Source organism: Patiria miniata, unplaced genomic scaffold (assembly GCF_015706575.1).
Source record: "Patiria miniata isolate m_02_andy unplaced genomic scaffold, ASM1570657v1 HiC_scaffold_1, whole genome shotgun sequence".
NCBI lineage: Eukaryota > Metazoa > Echinodermata > Asteroidea > Valvatida > Asterinidae > Patiria > Patiria miniata.
Genome location: NW_024037047.1, coordinates 23762563 through 23784562, shown reverse-complemented (window position 1 = coordinate 23784562; position 22000 = coordinate 23762563). Strand labels below are relative to the sequence as shown.

At 39.4% G+C, this 22000-nt stretch overlaps 1 protein-coding gene across 1 annotated transcript in view; it reads right to left on the bottom strand.

Annotated features, from left to right (window-relative positions):
* Nucleotides 1-21735, bottom strand: part of LOC119726162 (gamma-aminobutyric acid type B receptor subunit 2-like) — a 46295-nt gene extending 24560 nt beyond the window's left edge. The window contains exons 1-2 of the mRNA XM_038197781.1: nt 21340-21735; nt 100-237 (exon numbers count right to left, since the gene is read on the bottom strand). Coding sequence (XP_038053709.1) covers nt 100-237; nt 21340-21735 — 534 coding nt within the window. The remainder of the gene's footprint in view (nt 1-99; nt 238-21339) is intronic.
* Nucleotides 21736-22000: the final 265 nt, after the last annotated feature.

Sequence of the window (22000 nt, the reverse complement as noted above, 5' to 3'; positions counted from 1 at the left end):
CGTTCGGTCCGACCGCCAACTGTACTTTCTTTGCCGGTGAGGAGGTACTTGTGAACGGAGCGGATGTTGAAGGTTTCTGCTAATTTATCTTATATTTACCTCGACGATGCTCCACTTTCCAATTACTTCAGCAACTACCTCAGTCAGCGAAGACAGCAAAGAGCCGAAGATGGCGACTTTGACCGGCGGCTCGTAAAGGAACTCGTACAACCTGTTCAGTGCTGCGGGCAAGTTCCCCTACAGACAAATCCAAGATGACATTGAAATTAAATATCAGAGTTGGAATGGAAAACCCTTAAGGAAATAGCGTTGCATGACCAACCACACCAACCACACTAATTAAGATTTCAGAATAAAACCCAGACAAAAAAACCCAAACACAAAAACAAAACCGAACTAATGCATTTTTGCACAGATAGACACATTTAACAAGTATAACTTTCGCCAAGGTCTATTACATAGACTAATCAACGGCCTTCTTTGCGTGGTTCTGTTTGTAATTAAGACTTAATGGGACTTCTTTAAAATTGTTATTGACTTGTAGGGAATGTTAATGACTATGCAATCAGTCTCTGCTTTTGCCGTATGTCTGAGTCTGAATCCTTTCCAGCATTTATGTTTATAAATGACAAAGACTGGAATGTTAATGTAATTAAAAACCAGTTCGTAATATTTTTTTCCAAAATGTTATATTTTTTTCCGAGATTATAAAAAAAAAGAAATCTGTTCAAATTAAAAACAAAAAAAATCTGTTCAAATTTCAAATGATTTTTTTTTTTTTTTTTTTTTAGCCACCCCAAAAATTGAAAAAAAAAATGTGAAATTTAGATCCTTTAACTTATGAAGCTAAACATTGTGTTTGGATTAAAGAGAAAAAAATGCAGCGATTCTACAACAGAAAAAATAGTGTTACTTGAAAAAAAATGCACAAGCACAAGGTATACAAATCAAATCAGAAATGGAAAGTGCAGTATGCTGTTGTCACTGTGCAGAGATGGACATTTTCTTGCGCCACAAAACACTTCCTTCTATGTTGATGATGCGAGTTATGGCCATTTCGTTACCAAATGAGAAGCAAAAAAAACATGATTTGTTAGTCGGCCTAGGCTATATATCGTAAGAGAAACCCAACACAATCAAGAAACGACTGAAATACGCAATTCCATCATTCAAACATTTGTCAACACTTCGTGTTCAATTTGACTCTTTGCTGGTTTTTTCCCATAGCAATTTCAATTCTCGGATGACCTGAAATTACAAACTTGAACTGTATTCATATTTTTCGGAGTTCAGTTTTCGCCTGGCGGTGTTTAGTCAAGCAGAGGGAGCTTTGGATCTAAAACGGGATAAAACAACAGCAAAAAAACAGAAAATTGGAAATGTGCCTCTGGGAAAAACAGCCAGTAGCAAATTGATAATTGATTGCGGAGGGTAGAGAAGACTGAGTCAGCGACTGTTATCTGCGGGATTTGAAATTATTACGATCACTACGGTTGTTTCATGATTAGAAAAAAAACAAATCCTCATATGTGACCCGCTCTGCAAAAATGAGTCACATGTCTCCAAAGCCACTTTTAAGCTAAAGGTCTTTGAAAGAATGTTTGGCTTGATGAAAATGGACATTGTGTAGAATTTAAAATGTTGAGGATTCCAATTGCTTAAACACTGTGCAACATTCTTTCAAAGACCTTTAGCTCAAAAGTGGCTTTGGAGACATGTGACTCATTTTTGCAGAGCGGGTCACATATGACCTTCGCAATGTCACCCAAGCTCGATTTACACGCGATACACGGAGCTCCTCCTGGTTGAGTAATTTCGTAGAATCACTTTAAAAATGATTAATATAAAATTGTATCGCGAATATATCGTACTTTTTCAATCTTTTGTGAACCTGGAGTACCCTTACATGCTCTTAAATTATGATTTCGAAAGCAATAATTTTTTTCATTGGGTTATTCTATACATTTGTGATCAACTCTTGTTCCTGTCCCTGTTTCACCTGACATCAATGATTTCATAATTTTGATACAATTCTTAGTACAATCATCATCCAAGAGTGATAATGAAAAGCAAACTATATATCTAACAAATGCAAAATCGTTTGAAGCCATTCTTAAAGCCCAAGTCCATCATTTGCAGATATCCAAGAAAGTAACTGGCGTAATTATTGTTGAAAAACATACTGGTTGAAAGATAGTAAGGGGACTAAACTTCCTGTGAAATTATCCTTTCTGGCAAGCTCTCATTTTAAAGAAATCGACGAAAGCAGGCATTTCCAACGGTGCTACTTTAGAATCACCGTAGGAAAATTTAAATTAGTTGTTCGTTTTGTTATTCGGCGCAGCGCGCACAAGCATTGGAACGACGCACAGGCGCGCGCGATTGCTATAATTCGTTGGATCAGTGCGCGACATCGCGTAAAGCTGCAATTCAAAACACTTCGAAACATGATTTAGCAACTTTTGATTTTAAATTGAGATCCTAGAATGCTGTTTTTCTTGGAATATGAAGCTGAAGCTGAGCTTAAACTTCATCAAGTAAGTAGTTCAGTATCCTTCATTAGATTTTGCACACTTTTGTTGCTTCAAACGAACAAAATGCACTAATTACAAATGATGGACTATAGCTTTAATGATACTTCATTGGTAAACACAACGTACCAAGGTAACAGGGACATGAAAAGAATGGCACAATTTGGATCCGAAATGTACAGAATGACCCAATTGCATAGTTGAATCAGATCTATACTAGGAACACTATCATAAGGTATGCAGGATTTGTACATGCTGTCTCGGCACTTCCTATGACTCGCACATTTATAAACAATGTAGGCCCTATACTTCTTTAACCTTGGACAACAAATGGCTCTCAGACACCGGGCCCTTTACGGACTGGTGCTTGAGTGCTCCCACTTAACAGAAAAAGGAAGAAGAGGGTTAGAATTGTCAGAGAGCTTACAAAATACTATGTTCGTTTCATCTTATAGTGTTCATTTTGTTTGGTTTTTGGAAGCGCCGTAACGGAAACGGTTCAATACAAAAGCCAACGGTACACATGTGAAGCAATCATGGAGCTTTTAGCGGCCGGGCTTGTCCATTCCCCGGGGCATGACTGATTCAGACTAGAGATTGTTTGAAATGAATGTCGAACACTCACGTTGAATTAAATTAAGGTTACATTAAAGCCCTAAGGTGTCTGTCGCCCATTCTCCGCCACACCGACAGTACTCTTGTATGTTCCAATTAAGGCATATAGATTCATTTGCATTTTAGCAAGGTAACCTACCAAATTAGTGCCAAGATTATCAGAATTAAAGATCGTATACTGGTACTAAACACCCTGTGAAATTATTTCGTCTGGCTTGCTGTCATTAAGAAGAAATCAAGAAATATATGCTTCCAATGATCAGTCAAAAGACTTGTTTGGGGAAATAAAGTGTGTTATCGACGAAATTGTGTTTCGTGATCAAAAGGTTGTGCATGGCTTTTCACTGTTTTCTCGAAGAGTGCAATATCCACTGAGCTGAAACTTCAACAGGTTAGGCTTTGAACATTCTTCTTTAGATTTGGGAAACGAAGAAAAATGCATGAAAAGAAAATGATCCTATTTTGTCTTTGAAAAATCTGTTCAAACCGCTACTGAGCACTACATGCGTAGTCCTACTCTTTGTTAAAACGGTGCGACCAAGGCCACGATATTTCATCTCAGTCTTAGGCCAAATGAAAAAATAAATGTTTAGCGTTCTGCCTTTTTGAAAGAAAAGGAAAGAGGCCCTTTTTTACTACAAAATGGCCGCCCGACCGGGCTTTTGTTTTCAAGATGGCCGCCAGCTATTTTTTTAATGGCCGCCACTTGGACTCAGGAAATGACAAACCAGCTTGATATTGGCTAGATGCAACAGACAAAGAGGCACAATGATGTCACTCTTTAAAATTCATCATTTTTTTCGTTAAAAAAAGGGAGGCGGCGGCCTCCAAAAAGGAAGCGGGCGGGGACGCTAAACATGTTTGTTTCCTGAGTTTAGAAAAAAATATCGTCACCGTAAAAAAAAATTCTCAATAATTGTGACACAAAAATATTCAACACAAAACAACAATAGTATTTAATTAAATTTCATCCAAAATGAGAAACAAGACACACACACACACACACACAATAAAAAACAAATAAAAATGACCATTAAACTGCAAACAAAAAGTGACAAACAAGAAACAAAAAAATCGTCCGTCTTAAATCCCTTGAAAGGTAAAAAAAAATCAATCAAAAACAATTTGGGTAAATAAAGTTTTCGAGTAAAAAACAGCAATTTTAATTCTGTCTGAAAAGAATTCCAATATCCTCAGCTACCAACGGTTTTCCTCAAAAGCACACGAGTCGCATGATTTTCTGAAGAAAGTGAAGGACTATTTGATTATCACTACATAATCTAGACCGCGTCCCATCTGTCCGGAAAATATTCAAACAACTTCAACCGCGGGCAGTTTTTTTTTTCAGCAGAGGGAGAGAGCAGGAATGACTTTTTTTAAGTGGAACAACATTTGATTATTACAAATATCTAGACTGCGTCCCATTTCATGTCAATGAATCTCTGACGATGTTGATATAATTCGGTTATCCGTGGTTGTTCCTTGTGAATATTCCCCTCGAGAAACCATTCAATATTATGATCTTTGCAAGATATTTTTTTTGTTTTTATTAAGATATTGCAAATCTAGTTATTACAATCTTTAGTAAGCAAACCAATCGTAAGAACATAATCATAGATGTAGAATAAAAATACTAGATCGGCAGCGCGTGCATACGCACGGCCTTGCCTGGAAGGTCGTGCTATGGGTCGGGCTCGGGAAGTAGTAAGGGAGGCGGGGGTGCTGGACTTTGTCATAGGTCTGTGGGTAGTACAGGGCCATTAATGAGAAGTCTGGGTAGCAGACTTTGTCATAGGTCTGTGGGTAGTACAGGGTCAATGGGAAATCCCCCGATCTCAAGAAAAAAAAAAAAAATAAAAAAAATAAATCTAACGGAGAGAGAGTGAGAGAAAGAAAAAATATCTGACGCCGGGAGAGAGAAAAAAAAAAAAAAAAAAAAAAAAAAAAAAATCCTGACGCCGGGAGAGAGAGAGAGAGAGAAAAAAAAAAATATCTGACGCCGGGAGAAAAAAAAAAAAAAAAAAAAAAAAAAAAAAAAAAAATCTGACGCCGGGAGAGAGAGAGAAAAAAAAATAAAAAAATCTGTCATCGCTAAAATGAGGTGATGTCACCACCACGTGACCTTGAAAAATGTGGGAGTCACCACCACGTGACCTTGAAACGTGTTGAGGCACGATAAAATTTTGGCGTAAACAACGCGACCTTGAAACGTGTTGAGGCACGAATGAGGGGAGTCTAATTATTTATAAATCTAAAAGTCTAACCTCAAAAAAAAATGAAGAAAAAATATTATATTTCCTATAATAAAATGGAGAGTAATATGTTTAGACCGACCGTCAAAGGATATTCTAAATGGAACAAAGCCACGCTGCGTGATTACGTACAGCGGTATAATATACCGCACAATGAAAATGTTTCTCTTACTCGTAAAGTTTACATCGAGGGGATAAAACATTATGAAAGTAAATTTAAAAACTTGAGGAAAAAGACACTACATGAGCTCAAACAGATTGTAGACGAACACAATCTAGAATACGTACCGACGGGTTATAAAGGACGAGTTTTGAAAAAAGATTTAATCTCGGCGATTAAAACATACAGACAACCCGAATACTTTACAGAGTCAGCTTTTAGAGAAACGAGAAGGTTTAGAAATTACTACAGAAACTGGGAATTAAACCCCAGACTTTATAACCATGATTTAATCAAGTTTTTTGATTCACACAAGGAACAAATAGTCAATAAAATCAAGTCTGAATTGAGAGAGCTGAGAGGTTTAAAAATGGAGCTCACAATCAAAATAAAATACGAAAAAACCAAACCGGATGGTACGATCGAAACGATCGAAGCTATTCATTATAGCAAGCAAAAAGCCGTTTTAAATCAAAGTCAAATAAAACAGGCTTTAAAAGAAGAGATCGAAGAGCTATTCAAAAAGGATGAAAGGTATACGAATCAAGGATCGGGTTGGGTTTTAAAAAAGATAATGGCGTTATACATCAACATCAACAGATATAATCCAGCGAGAGGTAGTTCCTACATAGACCTACCCGAATATCTTAAAATTAAGAAGGCGATGATCAACATCAAAAACAAAGACGATGAGTGTTTGAGATGGTGTTTGAGAGCTGCTCTTGAGTTGTATACGGATAAAGTAAAAAATCAAATAAGAAATAATCCTAATTATAAAATTCATAAAGAAGAACCTGTTGTATACACCAAAGACGACGGACTCAGTTTTAAAGGCGTTGACTTTCCGACACCGGTCGATCAGATACCCAAGATAGAAAGACAAAATAATTTATCGATAAACGTATATGGTTATGAGGGTGAGATATATCCATTATACGTGTCTAAAAACTACAAGGGGAAAGAGATCGATCTGCTTTTGATTTCTAAAGGTGACAAGCATCACTATTGTTGGATAAAAGATTTTACGAGGTTGATATACGACGTTACGAAACATAAATGTAAGAAATATTTTTGTCGAAGATGTCTTTGTCATTTTACCAATCAAAACAAATTAGACAGACATATCACCGATTGTAAGGGTATAGATACACATCCATCAAAGATTGTATTTCCTCTGGGTAAACCAAAATACATAGACGGGCAACCAAGTGAAGAGAGAGACGTACCGATATTAGAATTTAAAAACTATAGGCACAAACAAAAAGCACCATTTGTCATTTATGCCGACTTTGAATCCATATTACAAACAACAACATCCACAGATAAAGAGACAAACACAAAAAAGATTAACGTTCACAAAGCTAGCGGTTATTCGCTAGTTGTCGTCCGATGTGACGGTAAAAATGTATATCAAGAGACTTATAGAGGCAAAGACGCTTCAACTAGATTTATAACGACGTTGTTACAATTACAAAGCGATATTAATTGCCTATTTGAAAAACCCCAAACCATGAAATTTAACGAGCGAGCTAAAGATCATCACGATAAAACAAACACGTGTTGGATTTGCGAAAAACCAATTTATACCAATTATTCGAGCAACTGTCAGTGCCAGAACCCCAGAGAACCCAAAACGATAAAACAAAAGAAAGAATATCAGTACAAAAATAGTAAGGGATTTACCGAGTCTAAATGTCTCGACTGTAACAAGAACATTAATAAATTTAGAAAGGTGAGAGATCACTGCCACGTCACTGGTAAATATAGAGGTGCCGCACACGCCTATTGTAACCTCAAACTACAAATTAAACCCGGTTGTACACCGATACCGGTCTTTTTTCACAATTTACAAAATTACGACGCGCATTTAATCATGCAGGGAATGACAGAATATGATAGTCAAACAGAAATACAAGTGATCGCTAAAAATTCAGAAAAGTATATTTCGTTCTCGATAGGAAATCTACGATTTCTAGACTCGTTTAGTTTTATGGCATCATCGTTGGATAAATTAGTAAAAGCTTGCCCAAAAGAGTCGTTTCAGCTACTCAAAAAGCATTTTAAACATTCTGACTTGCTATTACAAAAAGGAATTTATCCCTACGAATATATGAACTCGTTTGATAAGTTTCAAGAGACCAGCCTACCACCCATCGGCAAGTTTTACAGCAGACTAAAAGACGAACATATATCGCAACAAGACTACGACAGAGCTCAACGCGTGTGGAACGAGTTTAATATACACAATCTAGGAGAATATCACGACTTGTACGTGACCACCGATACGTTATTACTTGCAGGCGTATTTGAAAACTTTAGAAGAACGTGCATTACAAACTACGGGCTAGATCCAGCCAATTATTACACCGCACCCGGATTGTCCTGGGATGCTCTATTGAAACACTCGGAAATTAAACTCGAACTATTGCAAGACGTCGACAAACATTTATTTTTTGAAAAGGCAAAACGAGGAGGCATATCGAGCGTGGGTGGAATGAGACATCACAAAGCAAATAATCAATATCTCGATGACTACGATTCAAACAAACCCTCGAGTTATATCGCTTATCTGGATGCCAACAATCTGTACGGTTGGGCTATGAGTCAATATCTACCGTACAGCGATTTTAAATGGACACCCTCGAAACCGTTTACCGAAGAAAGAATATTAACGCTGAAGAAAACGTCTAATACCGGTTACTTTTTTGAAGTAGACCTCGATTACCCGCACGATCTACACGTCAAGCATAACGATTATCCACTAGCACCAGAAAACATCATCATACCCCAAGAGTGGATGTCTGATTATCAAAACGAATTATTAGATACCGAACCTAGTAGCGACGTACAAAAATTAACGTGTACCCTCAATCCAAAACAAAAATATGTGTTGCACTACGTTACGTTGCAGTCATACCTCAATCTAGGTTTGAAATTAAAAAAGGTGCATCGCGTGTTAAAATTTAAACAAGCGCCTTGGATGAAATCTTACATCGACAAAAACACACAACTCCGAACCAAAGCGACCTCTGATTTTGAGAAAGACTTTTTTAAACTGATGAATAACAGCGTGTTTGGTAAGACGATGGAAAACGTTAGAAATCGAATAGACGGTTACCTACTGAGAGACAATAACGAGAGCGATCAAGAAAAATACAAAAAAATAATTCAAAAACCGAGCTATAAAACAACAACGCCGTTTCCAGAATGTGACCTGTCGTTTGTCGAAACGTACAAGACTAAAACCTTGTTAAACAAACCAATCTACTGCGGAGTGAGTATCTTAGATCTCTCAAAGACGCTGATGTACGATTTTTATTACAACCGATTGAAAGACAAGTACGGAGATAAAATCAGGTTGATGTATACTGATACGGACAGTTTGTTGATTGTCGTTTACACGGATGACATATACGAAGACATACAATCTCACGGGCAACACTACGACTTTTCAAATTACCCAACAGATCATCCTTTGTACAATCCAACCAATAAGAAAGTGATCGGTAAATTTAAAGACGAGTTTGGAGGTAAGGTCATTCAAGAAGCAGTTTGCGTAAGACCTAAGATGTACTCGATTTTAGCGGATGACAACAACATCACTCTTAAAAAAGCCAAGGGGGTCACAAAATCGGTCACTGACAAAAAATTAAAACACCAGCACTACTACGACTGCATCTTTAACAATAAATCTAAAACAGAAACGATGACTCACATTAGGTCGGAAAATCACATCCTTTACACCATATCTCAAAATAAACTATCGTTGAGTCCGTTGGATACCAAGAGGTACATTTTACCGGATGGAATACACACGCTCGCTTATGGTCACCGTAATCTAGATATTAATTAGGCGGTAATTGCGTGTCCTCGGGTACGACTTGAAGCTCTTGTCTCACAAAACTCCTTTTTGGGCCGTTTTGAAGGTAATAAAGAGTAGGACCCGTCGTGACTTTTTTACCGTTAATCATTTTAAATTGACTCGTTCTTTTTTCCACGTTATAAATGTCTACGCTCCAAATGGGATCTGTGGCTCTTCTCGAGGTTCCACCCTCTTGCTCGCCCGGGTAATATAAATATCTAACCATGGCATCTTGCGGTAATTGTTGCTCTTTTGTTTTAACGGGTTTAGCCGGCGATTGCCTGACTCTGGATAGTTTAACCGCCTCTGACGGTGCTTTAGCTATTAATCTCGTCGTTTCATCGTTTATAGCTTTGATCACGCTGGGTAATCGCTCGACCCATTGCGTGTTTCTACTCTCGGGATTTAACATTTCTTGAGCGTACTGATGACCAAACAGTCTCTCGGCTAGCGTTCGATTAAATCTTTCTACGATACCCTGCGATCGGTGGTTTCCGGGTTTGCCGACGATAATCTCGACGTTTTTTGAAGCCATCCATTTTTTAAAAGAGCCTTTAAATTCGGTACCGGCGTCTACTCTCAACGTTTTAGGGTAACTCAAAGGCGACCTCGCGTAAATCTTGACGATAGCATCCCGCGTGGAATCCGCCGTTTTAGAAACCAAAGGTTCTGCTTCGTGGTATCGACTCGCTACGTCGACAACCGTCAAAGCGTATTTATAAGTCTTGCGTTTTACTTTATCCCAGGGTAGGTATAGCACATCCATTTGGTGAAAGTCGTTTGGTGTTTCAAACTCTTGCGATGTACTCGTAGGTCTGGGTACATACGCAGGACCCGGCAGATAAATTTGCCAGATCGCTTGTTTTTTAAGCCAATCCCTGATTACCTTTTTATCGAATTTGGTTTTATCGTGTAAATGGTCGACGGCGCTTTCACCTTTCCAATAACCGCTCGGGCTATAATACAGTTTTTGAAGTTTATCCATCATTTACTATAATAATAATTTAAAAGGCTTTATACATTAAATAGATGGCGTCAGCTCTTTTTATGATGGTTGGAGGTGCGGTCGTCAACGCCTTAGCTTTTTCGGGTTCAAACTATTTATTTTCAAGTCTAAGTGGTGGCAGCGAAGAGCGTAAGAGACACGATTTAGCGACAGAACAACTCTCAGCCGCCAAAGATAGGTGGCAACGAGAACGAACAAAACGACTCGATTTTCTCAACGAACGTATCAGAAAACAAAATGTTTCTAAACAAACATTTTCCAACGTAGACCAAGCGTTGCGTTACTACAACGAAATGACCGGAGAAAACGTCGAGTTACCCCGCGAACCCAAACTCGAAGATTTTTACGAGCCTAGCGACCAACAAATAGAAAAAGAACTGGCGTTTATCGCGGGAGGAACGCTTTTGGTGGGCTTCTTGGCTTACAGATATCTTTAAATTTAAAACTCGTATAAATAAAATGAATGCGTACGGAAAAAAGCTCAATCCCAGCAGGCTATTAAAAATACCCAGATCTATCAAGGGTGAGAGAAAAGAGGTGGTCATTACCCACAATCCTAGTAGTATATCGGCGGGACAAACGCTGAGAGTTAAGTTTCCTCAATTGGGCGTAGACGACGTGATCGTACCTGACACTTGTAAACTAGCTTTTAATTTAGAACTCGAAGGTGCAGGCGACAACAATAGAACCATTTTTAGCAATTTGGCCAGAAATTTAGTCAGCGAAATCAGCGTCAGGCTTCAAGGTCACGAAATTATAAGTTATCGTAACGCCGACGTGTATCACAACTTTAAAGACAATTGGATCAACAGCTCGGCAACTCGAAACATGGCGTACTCGGGCATAGAAAAAGAAAACGTGTCTAAACTAAGAACGGGGGCAAATGATGCTAACGCGGGCGCCAACAACGGTAAAGATCAGGCTATCGCTGATGCCTATGGTAACAGATATTGTATCCCCCTAGACATTGACATACTGACTTCGCATCACCCTTTTTACCCCAGCGGTTTAAAACAACCTCTGACGTACGAGATAAAGTTTAACGATCACGATAAAGTAGTCAACAGTTCAGATACGGCGGCGATGTACAGTATCTCAGACTTGTCTCTCGAATACGAAGTGGTGACCAACAGAGACCTAGCCATCACCATCAGAAATAAACACAAGGGGTTAATGCAATATCTGTTTGATAAAATCCACTCGCTAGAAGTTAGATCCGTTAACAAATCGGACACGCTTTGGAACGTCAGCGTCAATCAACCCATCAGGAGTCTCAAGGGTATTTTGTTTTTGTTTAAAGATCCCACTGAGAAAAGCCCGCAGCGATTTTACAATCCAAAACTAACCAAAACATCGGTGACTGTAGAAGGTAAACCCAATCAACTCTACAGTCAAGGCATGTTTCAATATCAACACTGGAACGAAATTAGCAAGTTCTTTGGAGACAGCGATACCGAAAGCGGGCGTGGAGTAGCTAAAGACTTAAATTTGACGGGTTGTGACCTCGGAGACTATCTAAAAAACAAGTACGGTCTGTGGCTCGATTTTAGAAGTAACGACGACAATTCTGCTCACGGATCCGGTAGGAAACTCGGAGACGGAGGAGGCATCAACGTTCAATTTAACAGAGAAGCCGAAACTCAAGGTGACCTCACGATGTACGTCTTTTTGGTCATGGATGCTCAATTGACCTTGGAAGACGGGAATTTTAAATCTCTGTTAAGTTAAAATGACACAACCGCATTGCGCTTTAATCGTCGGCAAAACAAATTCGGGTAAAACCAAATGGATTTTGGATCTGTTAGAGTCAGACTATAAAAACGTATTTGAAGCGATAGTCATCATTTGCCCTACCATATTTAAAAACAAAACGTACATCTCCAGAAAGTGGATTCAAGCAGATCCCGAGGTATACCTCTGCGATCCGGAAATGTACAAGATGACGCTCAACGAGGCGATCGATTTTTACAGGAAGGTATTCGAAGGTGTTGCCACGCTGTTTATCTTGGACGATTGCTCTTCGGATCAAGAGATTAAATATCGTAAAAAGACGTGCGCTTTAAGCAAGATGGCGTTTAGCGGAAGACACATAAATCACAGCTGTTGGTTACTGACCCAAAAGTACAACAGCGTTTTAAAAGATTATAGAGAAAACACGGCATGGTTAGCGTTATTTTACTGTAAAGATAAAACATCGTTTGATCAAGCGTTAGATGAAAACGACGTCGTACCCATTGAAGAACGAGATTATATAAAACGACGTTTGAGAGATGTGAAATATAGTAAATTGGTCGTATACACCGAACCTCCAGTTAGTTACGAGCTACTTGAGTAGGTTAATAACCTAACTGCTCAACTAAATTAAGCTAGGTGCTCAAGTAAAATAAGCAAGGTGCTCAAGTTAAATAAGCTAGGTGCTCAAATTAAATAAGCTAGCTGAGTAACAACCTATTCAACAAGCTACACAACCATTACAATTTGTTAATCAACAAACGTCAACAAAATACATTTTGCTGTTAGTAAATGATAGCAATATTCGAGTATTTGCAGTTTTTGGCTATTATCGTCATATCGATTAATTTATCGTTTTACACCTACGAGTACCTTTGCTTGTGTAACAAAGTTGCAAAAGCCACAACAAAATTAAATTCGTTTCTAATTAAATGGAAGACCTAAAACTTGCTTTAACAAACGAACAAGATCACAACGCAGAACATAAAGATCGTTTGTGCGGTGTCGTAGCAGCCGGAAACTCTAGAAAGTACCTGGGAAAGGAATACACCGTTAAACATATCGAAGCTCTTGACAGCAAAGAACTCGACAAGCTGTATCATCTGTACGAAACTAAATTTGGAAATGAAATTGTTCAAACTGTTGGTAAATACACTTTAAGTCTATTTTCGAGAGTGTTAGCTGTGGTTACACCCGTACAAGTTTTAGGATATAACGTCACTATAGATTCTGAAGAAGAACTCACCAACGACTTGAGTTCCGATCCTATTATAAGCGCGAGTATGGCTGGTATGTTGAGCGACGTTTGTTACAAGTACGGAACTTTAATATCACCCTTAGTTGCTACGATAATCACAACAAAACATTTAAAATTTAATAAACCTCATATAATAAATGGAAGATCAGAAAGCAACGACAGCACCGATCACAGCTCAACCAGCAGAGACAGAGACGCCCCAACCGATAAAAACAACGTCGTCACCGACGGTAACGAGAGTGACCAAGACTAAAAATCCTAAACGAATACAGCAGGGTAAAGCTTTAGCCGAGCACAATAGACAGATGAAATTAAAATTAGCAAAAATGAACGTAACATCGGACGATAATACGAGCTCACCAGACTACAACTCTTGGGCGATGTGGGGGGCTATAGCGTCTATAATAGGAGTGGGGCTGCTGGTACTAAAAAGTAAGGTGACTGCGCCGGTAGTACAGCCAGTGCCGGTAGTCACGCAACCCACTACACCCAGCGCCCCCAAAACGCTAGACATGGAATAGATCAGACCTTTTAGGTCTGTAGCTAAACCAGCAATTTAAAAATTGTTATATTAAAAACGATGAGTAACTTTGACACCAACGGAATAGCTAATACGATTTATCACGGAGCCGTCATATCGGGTTTGGTGATGGGATACGCCATGGTAGGAGCTAAACTACTCAAAATGAAAGCGCCGGATTTAAGCAAACTAAGCGTAGAAGATGCGGGTAAATTGACGGGTATTATAAGTGGAGCTCTGGCCACGCAAAATTGGTTGGTGACCCAGGGTATACTACCGGGCAGTATAATGAAAACGGCATAATTTAAATAGGTTTATTAAATAAATGGATGAGGGAGGATTTTATGATCCAGACTACGAAAAAACAGATGATTACGACGATGATGATGTAGCAGAGACCAATGTAGATGACGACTTTGATACTACTACACCACCGGTAGACACAGAAAGCGTCCTCGGCACGGGAACAATAAGCAGATTATCTATAAAAGTAATAAAAGAAGATGTTGATTCATTTTACAAAGAAAATAATATAGACCCCGCGTTTATCGACCCCAACGATTTTGAAATTGGTAAAGACAGAAATCTATACGTTAAAACATATAAAGGTCGAGAACCATTATCTTATAGACGAGGTGGTCAAAGAATATATTACAAATTAAGTACCTTACAAAATAAATATGGTACCGCATTTATTCGCGACACCCTCAAAATCGCTGACTATAACCCAACACTACTTTCCAAACTAAAAGATAAACTCAAAAAAGTACAACCCGAGAGTGTCCCCTTGTCAGAACTACCCAGAGCCACCGATGAGGTAACCGAGATTATAGAAGATTTACGCCGCACCACCGAAACTCAAACGGAAGGATTAAATTACAGAGAACTCCAGGGTTTAGACAAAAATCTTCAGACGTTGAGAGGTCACCTAGAACTTAATTTAGCGCGTCTCACAGAACTAGACCAAGAGATATTTGATGTCGAACATGAATTAGGTGACCATAGGATCAGCGAAGAAGAACGACGAGAGTTAAACGATAAATTGAGCGTCTTAGACGATGAAAGATCCACCAGATTAGAAACCGCAAAAACCAACGAACGAGGGCTCAAAAGTCAGATCGCTAGAATCAAAGAAACGATTAATAAAATTTTAGGCGACGACACGACTCTGGCGGAAAAGATTAGAACTCTGTTTAGAGAACAAGGTGTGACCGTAGTTAGCATTTTAGCCGCTTTGAGTTTAGCCATCAGCACGATCGTGAGTAGCATCGTCGCTAGCGTGAGAGGTGCGGGTGCCCCACCCTCACCATCGCAAACACCAACACCAACACCAACACCACCAAAAGGTGGTATCAAAGAGTGGATTTCAAAACAACTCGCTAATTTTGCATCTGCTCTTCAAAAACTCGGAGTGAGCGCGTTGGGTGCTCTGCCGGGCATCATAGGTAGCGTACTGAGTTGGCTATTTAACGCGCTGAGTAAGTCCGTATCGTGGTTGGCCGAACACGTGTGGGCTTTGTTTTTGGGTGTGGGGGCCTTGGTGTTTGCGTACCTACAAAAACGATGGTAGTTGTAATCAAAGTTAAAAACAAAACAACAAAAAAAAATAAGCCTTACCAGCACAAAGTTGGTAAGGCTTATTTTTTTTTGAGATTAGAGTGTGACTTATCGCGTTGCCTCGTAAGCTAAAATACCCATGCCAACGATAGCTAATATTCCTACCGTCAACGATAATTTTTCGTCTTGGTGAGTTTGTAGTTTTGTGGGTTGGGTTAAAACTGTTGGTGCTGGTGTTGGTGTAGGTGCTGGTGTTGGTGTTAGTGTTGGTGTTGGTGTTGGTGTTGGTGTTGGTGTTGGTGCTGGTGATACAACATCGGTCATAGGCTCTAGGGGTGTTGGTGGCGCGACGTCATCGGTGTCATCAAAAGAGTCGTCCGGCTGAGGTTGTGAGTTTAAATCTGGCACCAAACCAGTTTTCATACTCTGGGTAGCGATTTGAAGATTGTTGTTATAGCCGTCGTGCGTTCCAATCCTTAAGTTCATATCCGATGGAATTAAATATAACCCCGGTTTCACGACAAAATTTAAAGGCGTTCTGGCATACTGCAAAGAGTCTTGAAATTGATTGATACTCGTTTCCATGTCGTCTACTGCATTGATGATATCTTCAACGATGACGTTAAATTGTCTCTGAGCGTCTAATCCGGTGCCCGGTGATAATACGCTCGTTTTTGTTTGAGCCTGCGCACCGAGTAAAGCATATACATAAGATCTGATCGATTCGTTGATCTTTATGATTCCCGCGGGGGTAAACGAACTCTTGGTGGGTATAAAATCTAACCAAGCATTTTGTACCGATTCATTTTGTTCGATATAAATAATCGTGTAAGGAAGGTAACTGTTTCCTCTCTTTTTAGGACTATCTAGACCCCCGTAGCCGCCGCTGCCGTAAAGAACCTTGGGGCTGTTGGGTAGTGCTCTATAATAATCGCCAACCGCCAAAAACTTGCCCTTATTAAAGCTATACGAGTTACCCAAACCGTTAGATATTGTGTCTCTCGTCTGTTTAAAAGACTTGTTTTGATCTATGCCAAACAACAAACAGATATCGTTAAATGCTCTATGATTATAACTGTTGTCTAGAACGTTAAATGTGTCATCTCCCGGTAAAGGAGCGGCAAGGTCATATAGGATCTTTCTAACCGTAAAATATAAATGAAAGTTAAAGATGGCCCAAACGTAACGGTTGCTCGCGTTTAAAAGATCAAATCCAACACCGCAGCCCGTAGTAGCGCAATAGATCGCAAAATTTAACTGATTTTGATAAAACGACATGGGGTGTGATTTCCAACGATCTACATCCTCATCCGTCTCAACGTGAGGCAATTTATAGTCTGAGGTTAAGTCGGGAAACGAGCTTAAAAACCCGTTGGTATTATTAACTATAACTTCCAGTTCACTGGGTTTAGTGCTGTTTAAAAACTTTGCTTGGGACGCAGCTTGATGCTTTGGCTCGGTTGCCTTGGCTACATTTTGATTTACTTGTCTCGTTACCTGATCAGCTATCGATTGTATCTGCTTTTTTAACAACATAAAAGCAGCCATTATTTTAGTTTCAGTTTTAATATAAAAAGACTTTAAAATAAATGCATTCGTTTCACTTGTTTCAAAATGAGCAGACGTTTAAATTAGAAGACGTCGTAGATAATTTAAACGGTCAAAAATCTGTACGCGTAAAAAGGGTGATGTTTAACCCCGGATATTTTAATATTTCCAGCGCCACGGAGATTGATTGGTATACGCAAATAGATGGGAGACCCGCTGAAAGACCTGATGATGGTATAAGACCCGAACTGGTTAGCCCAGATGTAGAAGTAAGAACAGATAGAGATTATATTGAATCGTTGGTACCCGAGTACCCCTACGACTTTTTAATTAACGATGAAAATACTTTCAATAGAGTTATAAACGATCTTATAGAAGCGTACGAAGAAGATAGACTAGACTCTGCTTTAGAATCGATCCGGGAAGAAATGGATCAAATTGTAGATGGTATAAGAATTTTAAGCTTTAAAAGACAAGACAAAACACTAACCGAAGAACAAAGCAATACGCTTAAATTTTTAATAACACTTATAGCAGAAAGAAGAAGCTTCATCAATGAAGGTAAAATGATAGCGCTAGAATATATCGAAGGTATAATAAGCGAACCTAGAGCGAGAGTAATTAGAAATGCTGGGATAACAATACGTGGGAGTCTTGTCGTGTCTGGTGATAATTTAGATTTTATTTCTCCGAGTCTTTTAGCGCCGTTACCAGCTGGAGTCACCGGTTCAGTCACCATCCCACCTGGGTGGTACGACGTCGATTGGTTCGATTTTATTTTAAATTATATACCCGGGGTAAGTTTTCGAATATTTAGAGAATCTAAAAAGGTGACGTTGGTGGTAACCGACGTCAATCTCAAATTGCGTTTAAACAGAGAAGTCTCTCGATTACTTAATTTACCCAAAGGAAGACTGATACCCAAAGTGGTATATACGGGGTCTTACGACATTAATCCGTTTAAATTTTTGTTTATTCGCTGCCCGCAATTAAGTACGAGTGAAAACTTTTTTGATGGTCGACCGTCCGACATCTTAAAAATCGTACCCGTGGGTACGCGCAAACCCGAGCCTGATAGAGTCGAGGATTTCAAAAAACTTAAAAACGGTATAATCGACAAACTGACATTTTCAATCATAGGTGAAAAAGGACAGATCATCAACAACAAGGGTGTGAGTATCATGATAGAGTTAGAGATCTTTTAATTTTAAAATCTTTTTATATTAAAAACATGAGTGTAGATGGTAAGGCGTTATACCCCGATATTTCTGGAGATGTACTCCGATTAAATAGTAACGAAGAAACAAAAGTGTACAGACTTAAAAAGATTGAAGAGATTCGATCTTTAATCTTAAAAGAGAGAGACCACCGAGAGCACACTTATAAAAAAATAAAGAGAGTGATCGACACTATTAATTACGTAGAGATAGGATTAGAAGGATTGGGGGCTATAGCGGGGGCTGTCGGTATTCCCGCTCTCTTGGGTGTTATATCAACCCCCGTTGGATTGGTGCTAGAAGGAACGTTTATAGGCGCTTTTGGTGTAGATATTCTGCTTAGAATCGCGTCTAGGCGATTATCCGCCAAGCTAAAAAAGCACGACCAGATTAAGATATTAGCAGACTCCAAACTTAACACGATTGAAGAATATGTGTCTCAAGCCATCAACGACGGAGATATATCACACGAAGAGTTCTTATTGATTACGAGAGAGCTCGCCAAATTTAACGAGCTTAAGCAGAAAATTAGAACAAAAACCAGCACAAAGCTTCAAAAGATTAAAAACGATACAGACTTTGAAAAAGAAGTTAACAAACGGGTAGACGAACGGCTGGCAAAAGAAAAAAAATCTCTTATCGAAAAACTTACAAGTTCAAATTCACGGTAAATAAACATTATGAAAGCGAACCACCGAGTTATACCTCTATTTCACCTCTTAGGGTGTTACCCTCGGCCCCGCCTTTATTGTAGTGGTCATCGTATCTTTTTAGTGCTTTATTCAATTGATTTTGAGTCACTTTAAATAAATCTCTAACTCGTTCTTTGTCTAATCCAACGACGTGATGATAACACGCCGCTATTAATGACCGTTTGACGCAACCATTCCCCCTCAATGTTTTGTAATTAACGAGCTCGTTATATTTATTGATTGTTTCTTGGACATCTTCTACGTCTTGCTCTGGACACACAGACAAAATAAGTTTCTCCACAGTTTTTCTTTTGTTTCTCTTTAAAGTTGACCAATTGATACGATCTTCTTGCGCATTTTCTGCCGAAAAATCAAAGTAACGCGAGACTATTTCACCGCACGTTTCACAAACTAAAAAACCATTCTCGATGAGTATATGATGATCGCATTGATCTCCAAGTTGTGTCATCTCAAAGTATTCCATCTATTTAATAAAAACCGATATTATTTTTTATTCATTTTTCAAATACTCGTCGGTCTAAACATATTACTCTCCATTTTTATATTAAAAAACAGCTCCTCACCTTTTACAGGGTAAGGAGCTAATTTTTTTCTTTCTCTCACTCTCTCTCCGTTAGATTTATTTTTTTTATTTTTTTTTTTTCTTGAGATCGGGGGATTTCCCATTGGCCCTGTACTACCCACAGACCTATGACAAAGTCTGGTACCCTGACTTCTCATTAATGGCCCTGTACTACCCACAGACCTATGACAAAGTCCAGCACCCCCGCCTCCCTTACTACTCGGGAGGAAAGATACAAATTGCGCGCTAGACGTGACGAACGCACCGCCGCTTACGCGCACATTGCGAGTTTATATTCTGTTACTTGAGACCTTCAATGCTAATAATTATACACCAGAGAATAAATAAGATAACATCGTTTCTATAATGTTGAAACACCAGTCTACGCTTGTTTATTTTAATCAGTATCTCTTGAACTTTGCAGAAAATAAACTGATTATCCCGTAGCCGAAATGAAAAGCGCCACCAACGTGTTAGCGTGCGTGAGCGCAGCGCGTAAAAACTCGGTGCGCATTTCTAGCTTCACGCGCGTTGAGCTAGGTCAAGTGCTGGAGGAAAGATACATTAAGCTCCATTACTTTACGTTAATTTGTTGCACGTCCACGAAAGACAACAAAAATTGCGGAGATTTATCGCAAAGTGAATGGGCGCGTGTGGACGTGCTGCCGATCTAGTCTTTTTATTCTATATCTATGAACATAATGAAATTAAATGGATTGAATTTTGAAAGTGTACTCTAAAGGCAACGCGCAAGTACGCGCACGCCTTGCGCTGTTTGCGCAGAGCAAAATGAAACGCTCATTTGCTGATCGTGCGTTTCGGTCATTGATCTCCATATACTGGAGATCAATGGTTTCGGTTTTTATTTGGGAGTATCGGCTTCGATGACGCACCGGTAACGAATACAAACGCAGATATGCAAATAGCCGTACAAACGCCGTACAAAATTTCAACTTTTCCATAGGTTTGTGCACAAACGTGGATGCGCCCCTCAGCAGGCATCACCCAAAATCTGCGTATACGAGTCAGCGCTCTAGTAATTTAATACAGCTGTATGGCCTAAACACATTATGCATTAGCACTGACGTTAATTTTGATAACACACGCAATGATTCCTATTCCCTTTTCACAATTATGCATAAGTAAGGGCATATTCAACTCTTCACGTTGACACGCCACTCAGTCTTACATTCTGAGGAATGTGGATATGAGAGTCAATAATTTGACAATTCGTCTCAGATTCATTTGATTGATTTGATTTCGATTGATTCATGATTTAGTATCCAAGGCTCGTTTTCAGGTTAAAAATATATTGGTCATTCCATAAATTGGGTTCGAAAAGCGTGACATTTCATGTGTCCCTGTTACACCTGACCTGCGTAATTGGCCATGCAGGTATCGTTAAATTGACTTCAAACTATTTTTTATTTGTTTTGCACGTGCTTTGCATAATCACTCTTGGAGATAGAAGGCATTAAAGAATGTGTCCTGAATTTACAAAATCTTATATCAGACGCCCGTCACCAGCTCCGATCATTGGGGGGGGGGGGGGAGGACACAGTACAAATTAGGGGGTACACCATAAGAAAAAAACACACTTGTATATGCGCTTATGGTTTTTGCCGATGGGGTTGGGCAGTTGCTCGTCGTTGGGGGAGGGGGGCTGGGCCCCTCCCCCCTTAGCGGCGGGCCTGGTAACATAATTCGACCCCAAATTTATGGAATGGCCCAAATTACTGTCGGTTAAACTATGAACAATGAATAAGACGTTTATTTTAAACAAAATGATTATTTAAAAAAAAAATACCTCTGTATCGGAGACGTTCAGAACCAGGGTGTAGTTCGGTAAAATATCACTTCTGTTGTTGATGTCCACGATCGCTTGATTGGCACCCACCAGAGCACTGTAGCCGAAGAAACGGCTCCAGCCGTCCTTTTCCGACAGCGGGAGAAGCCCTGCAATGTGGAGGGGCGTACGGCTGGCGGACACGGTACACAGGTTGCCGGCGTGGCCCGCCAGAAACAGCAAAATCCATGATAGCACGATCATCAACATTTTAGGGTTTTTTTCTAACAAGATTCTGGCGCCTAGGATTACTTCAGAAGTGAAGATCAACTCTCGGCTCAAAAGAATAAATACATTTCTATCTCGCACGATCGCATCGTCTGTAATCAAAGTGTTTGACGAGTAGGACTCGTCCATTTTTGCGCGTGCAAATTTCTGGCCTGTTCCATTTCGCCCAATAATTAGCATAACTGTATCACTGTCGGAACATGAACAATAGCTGATGTAATTTTGACATTGGTCCAATGGCACGTGATTTCACAGGTATAAACGCGTAGACAATGTAACCTTGGTTTTTCGATTTGGCTGTAGCGAATCACGAGTTGAGAGTGTTGATCTATGGAAATTGTGCAAATTAATTAAGACCTTCCTCTAGCGCATTTTGGAATACTTTGCACGACAA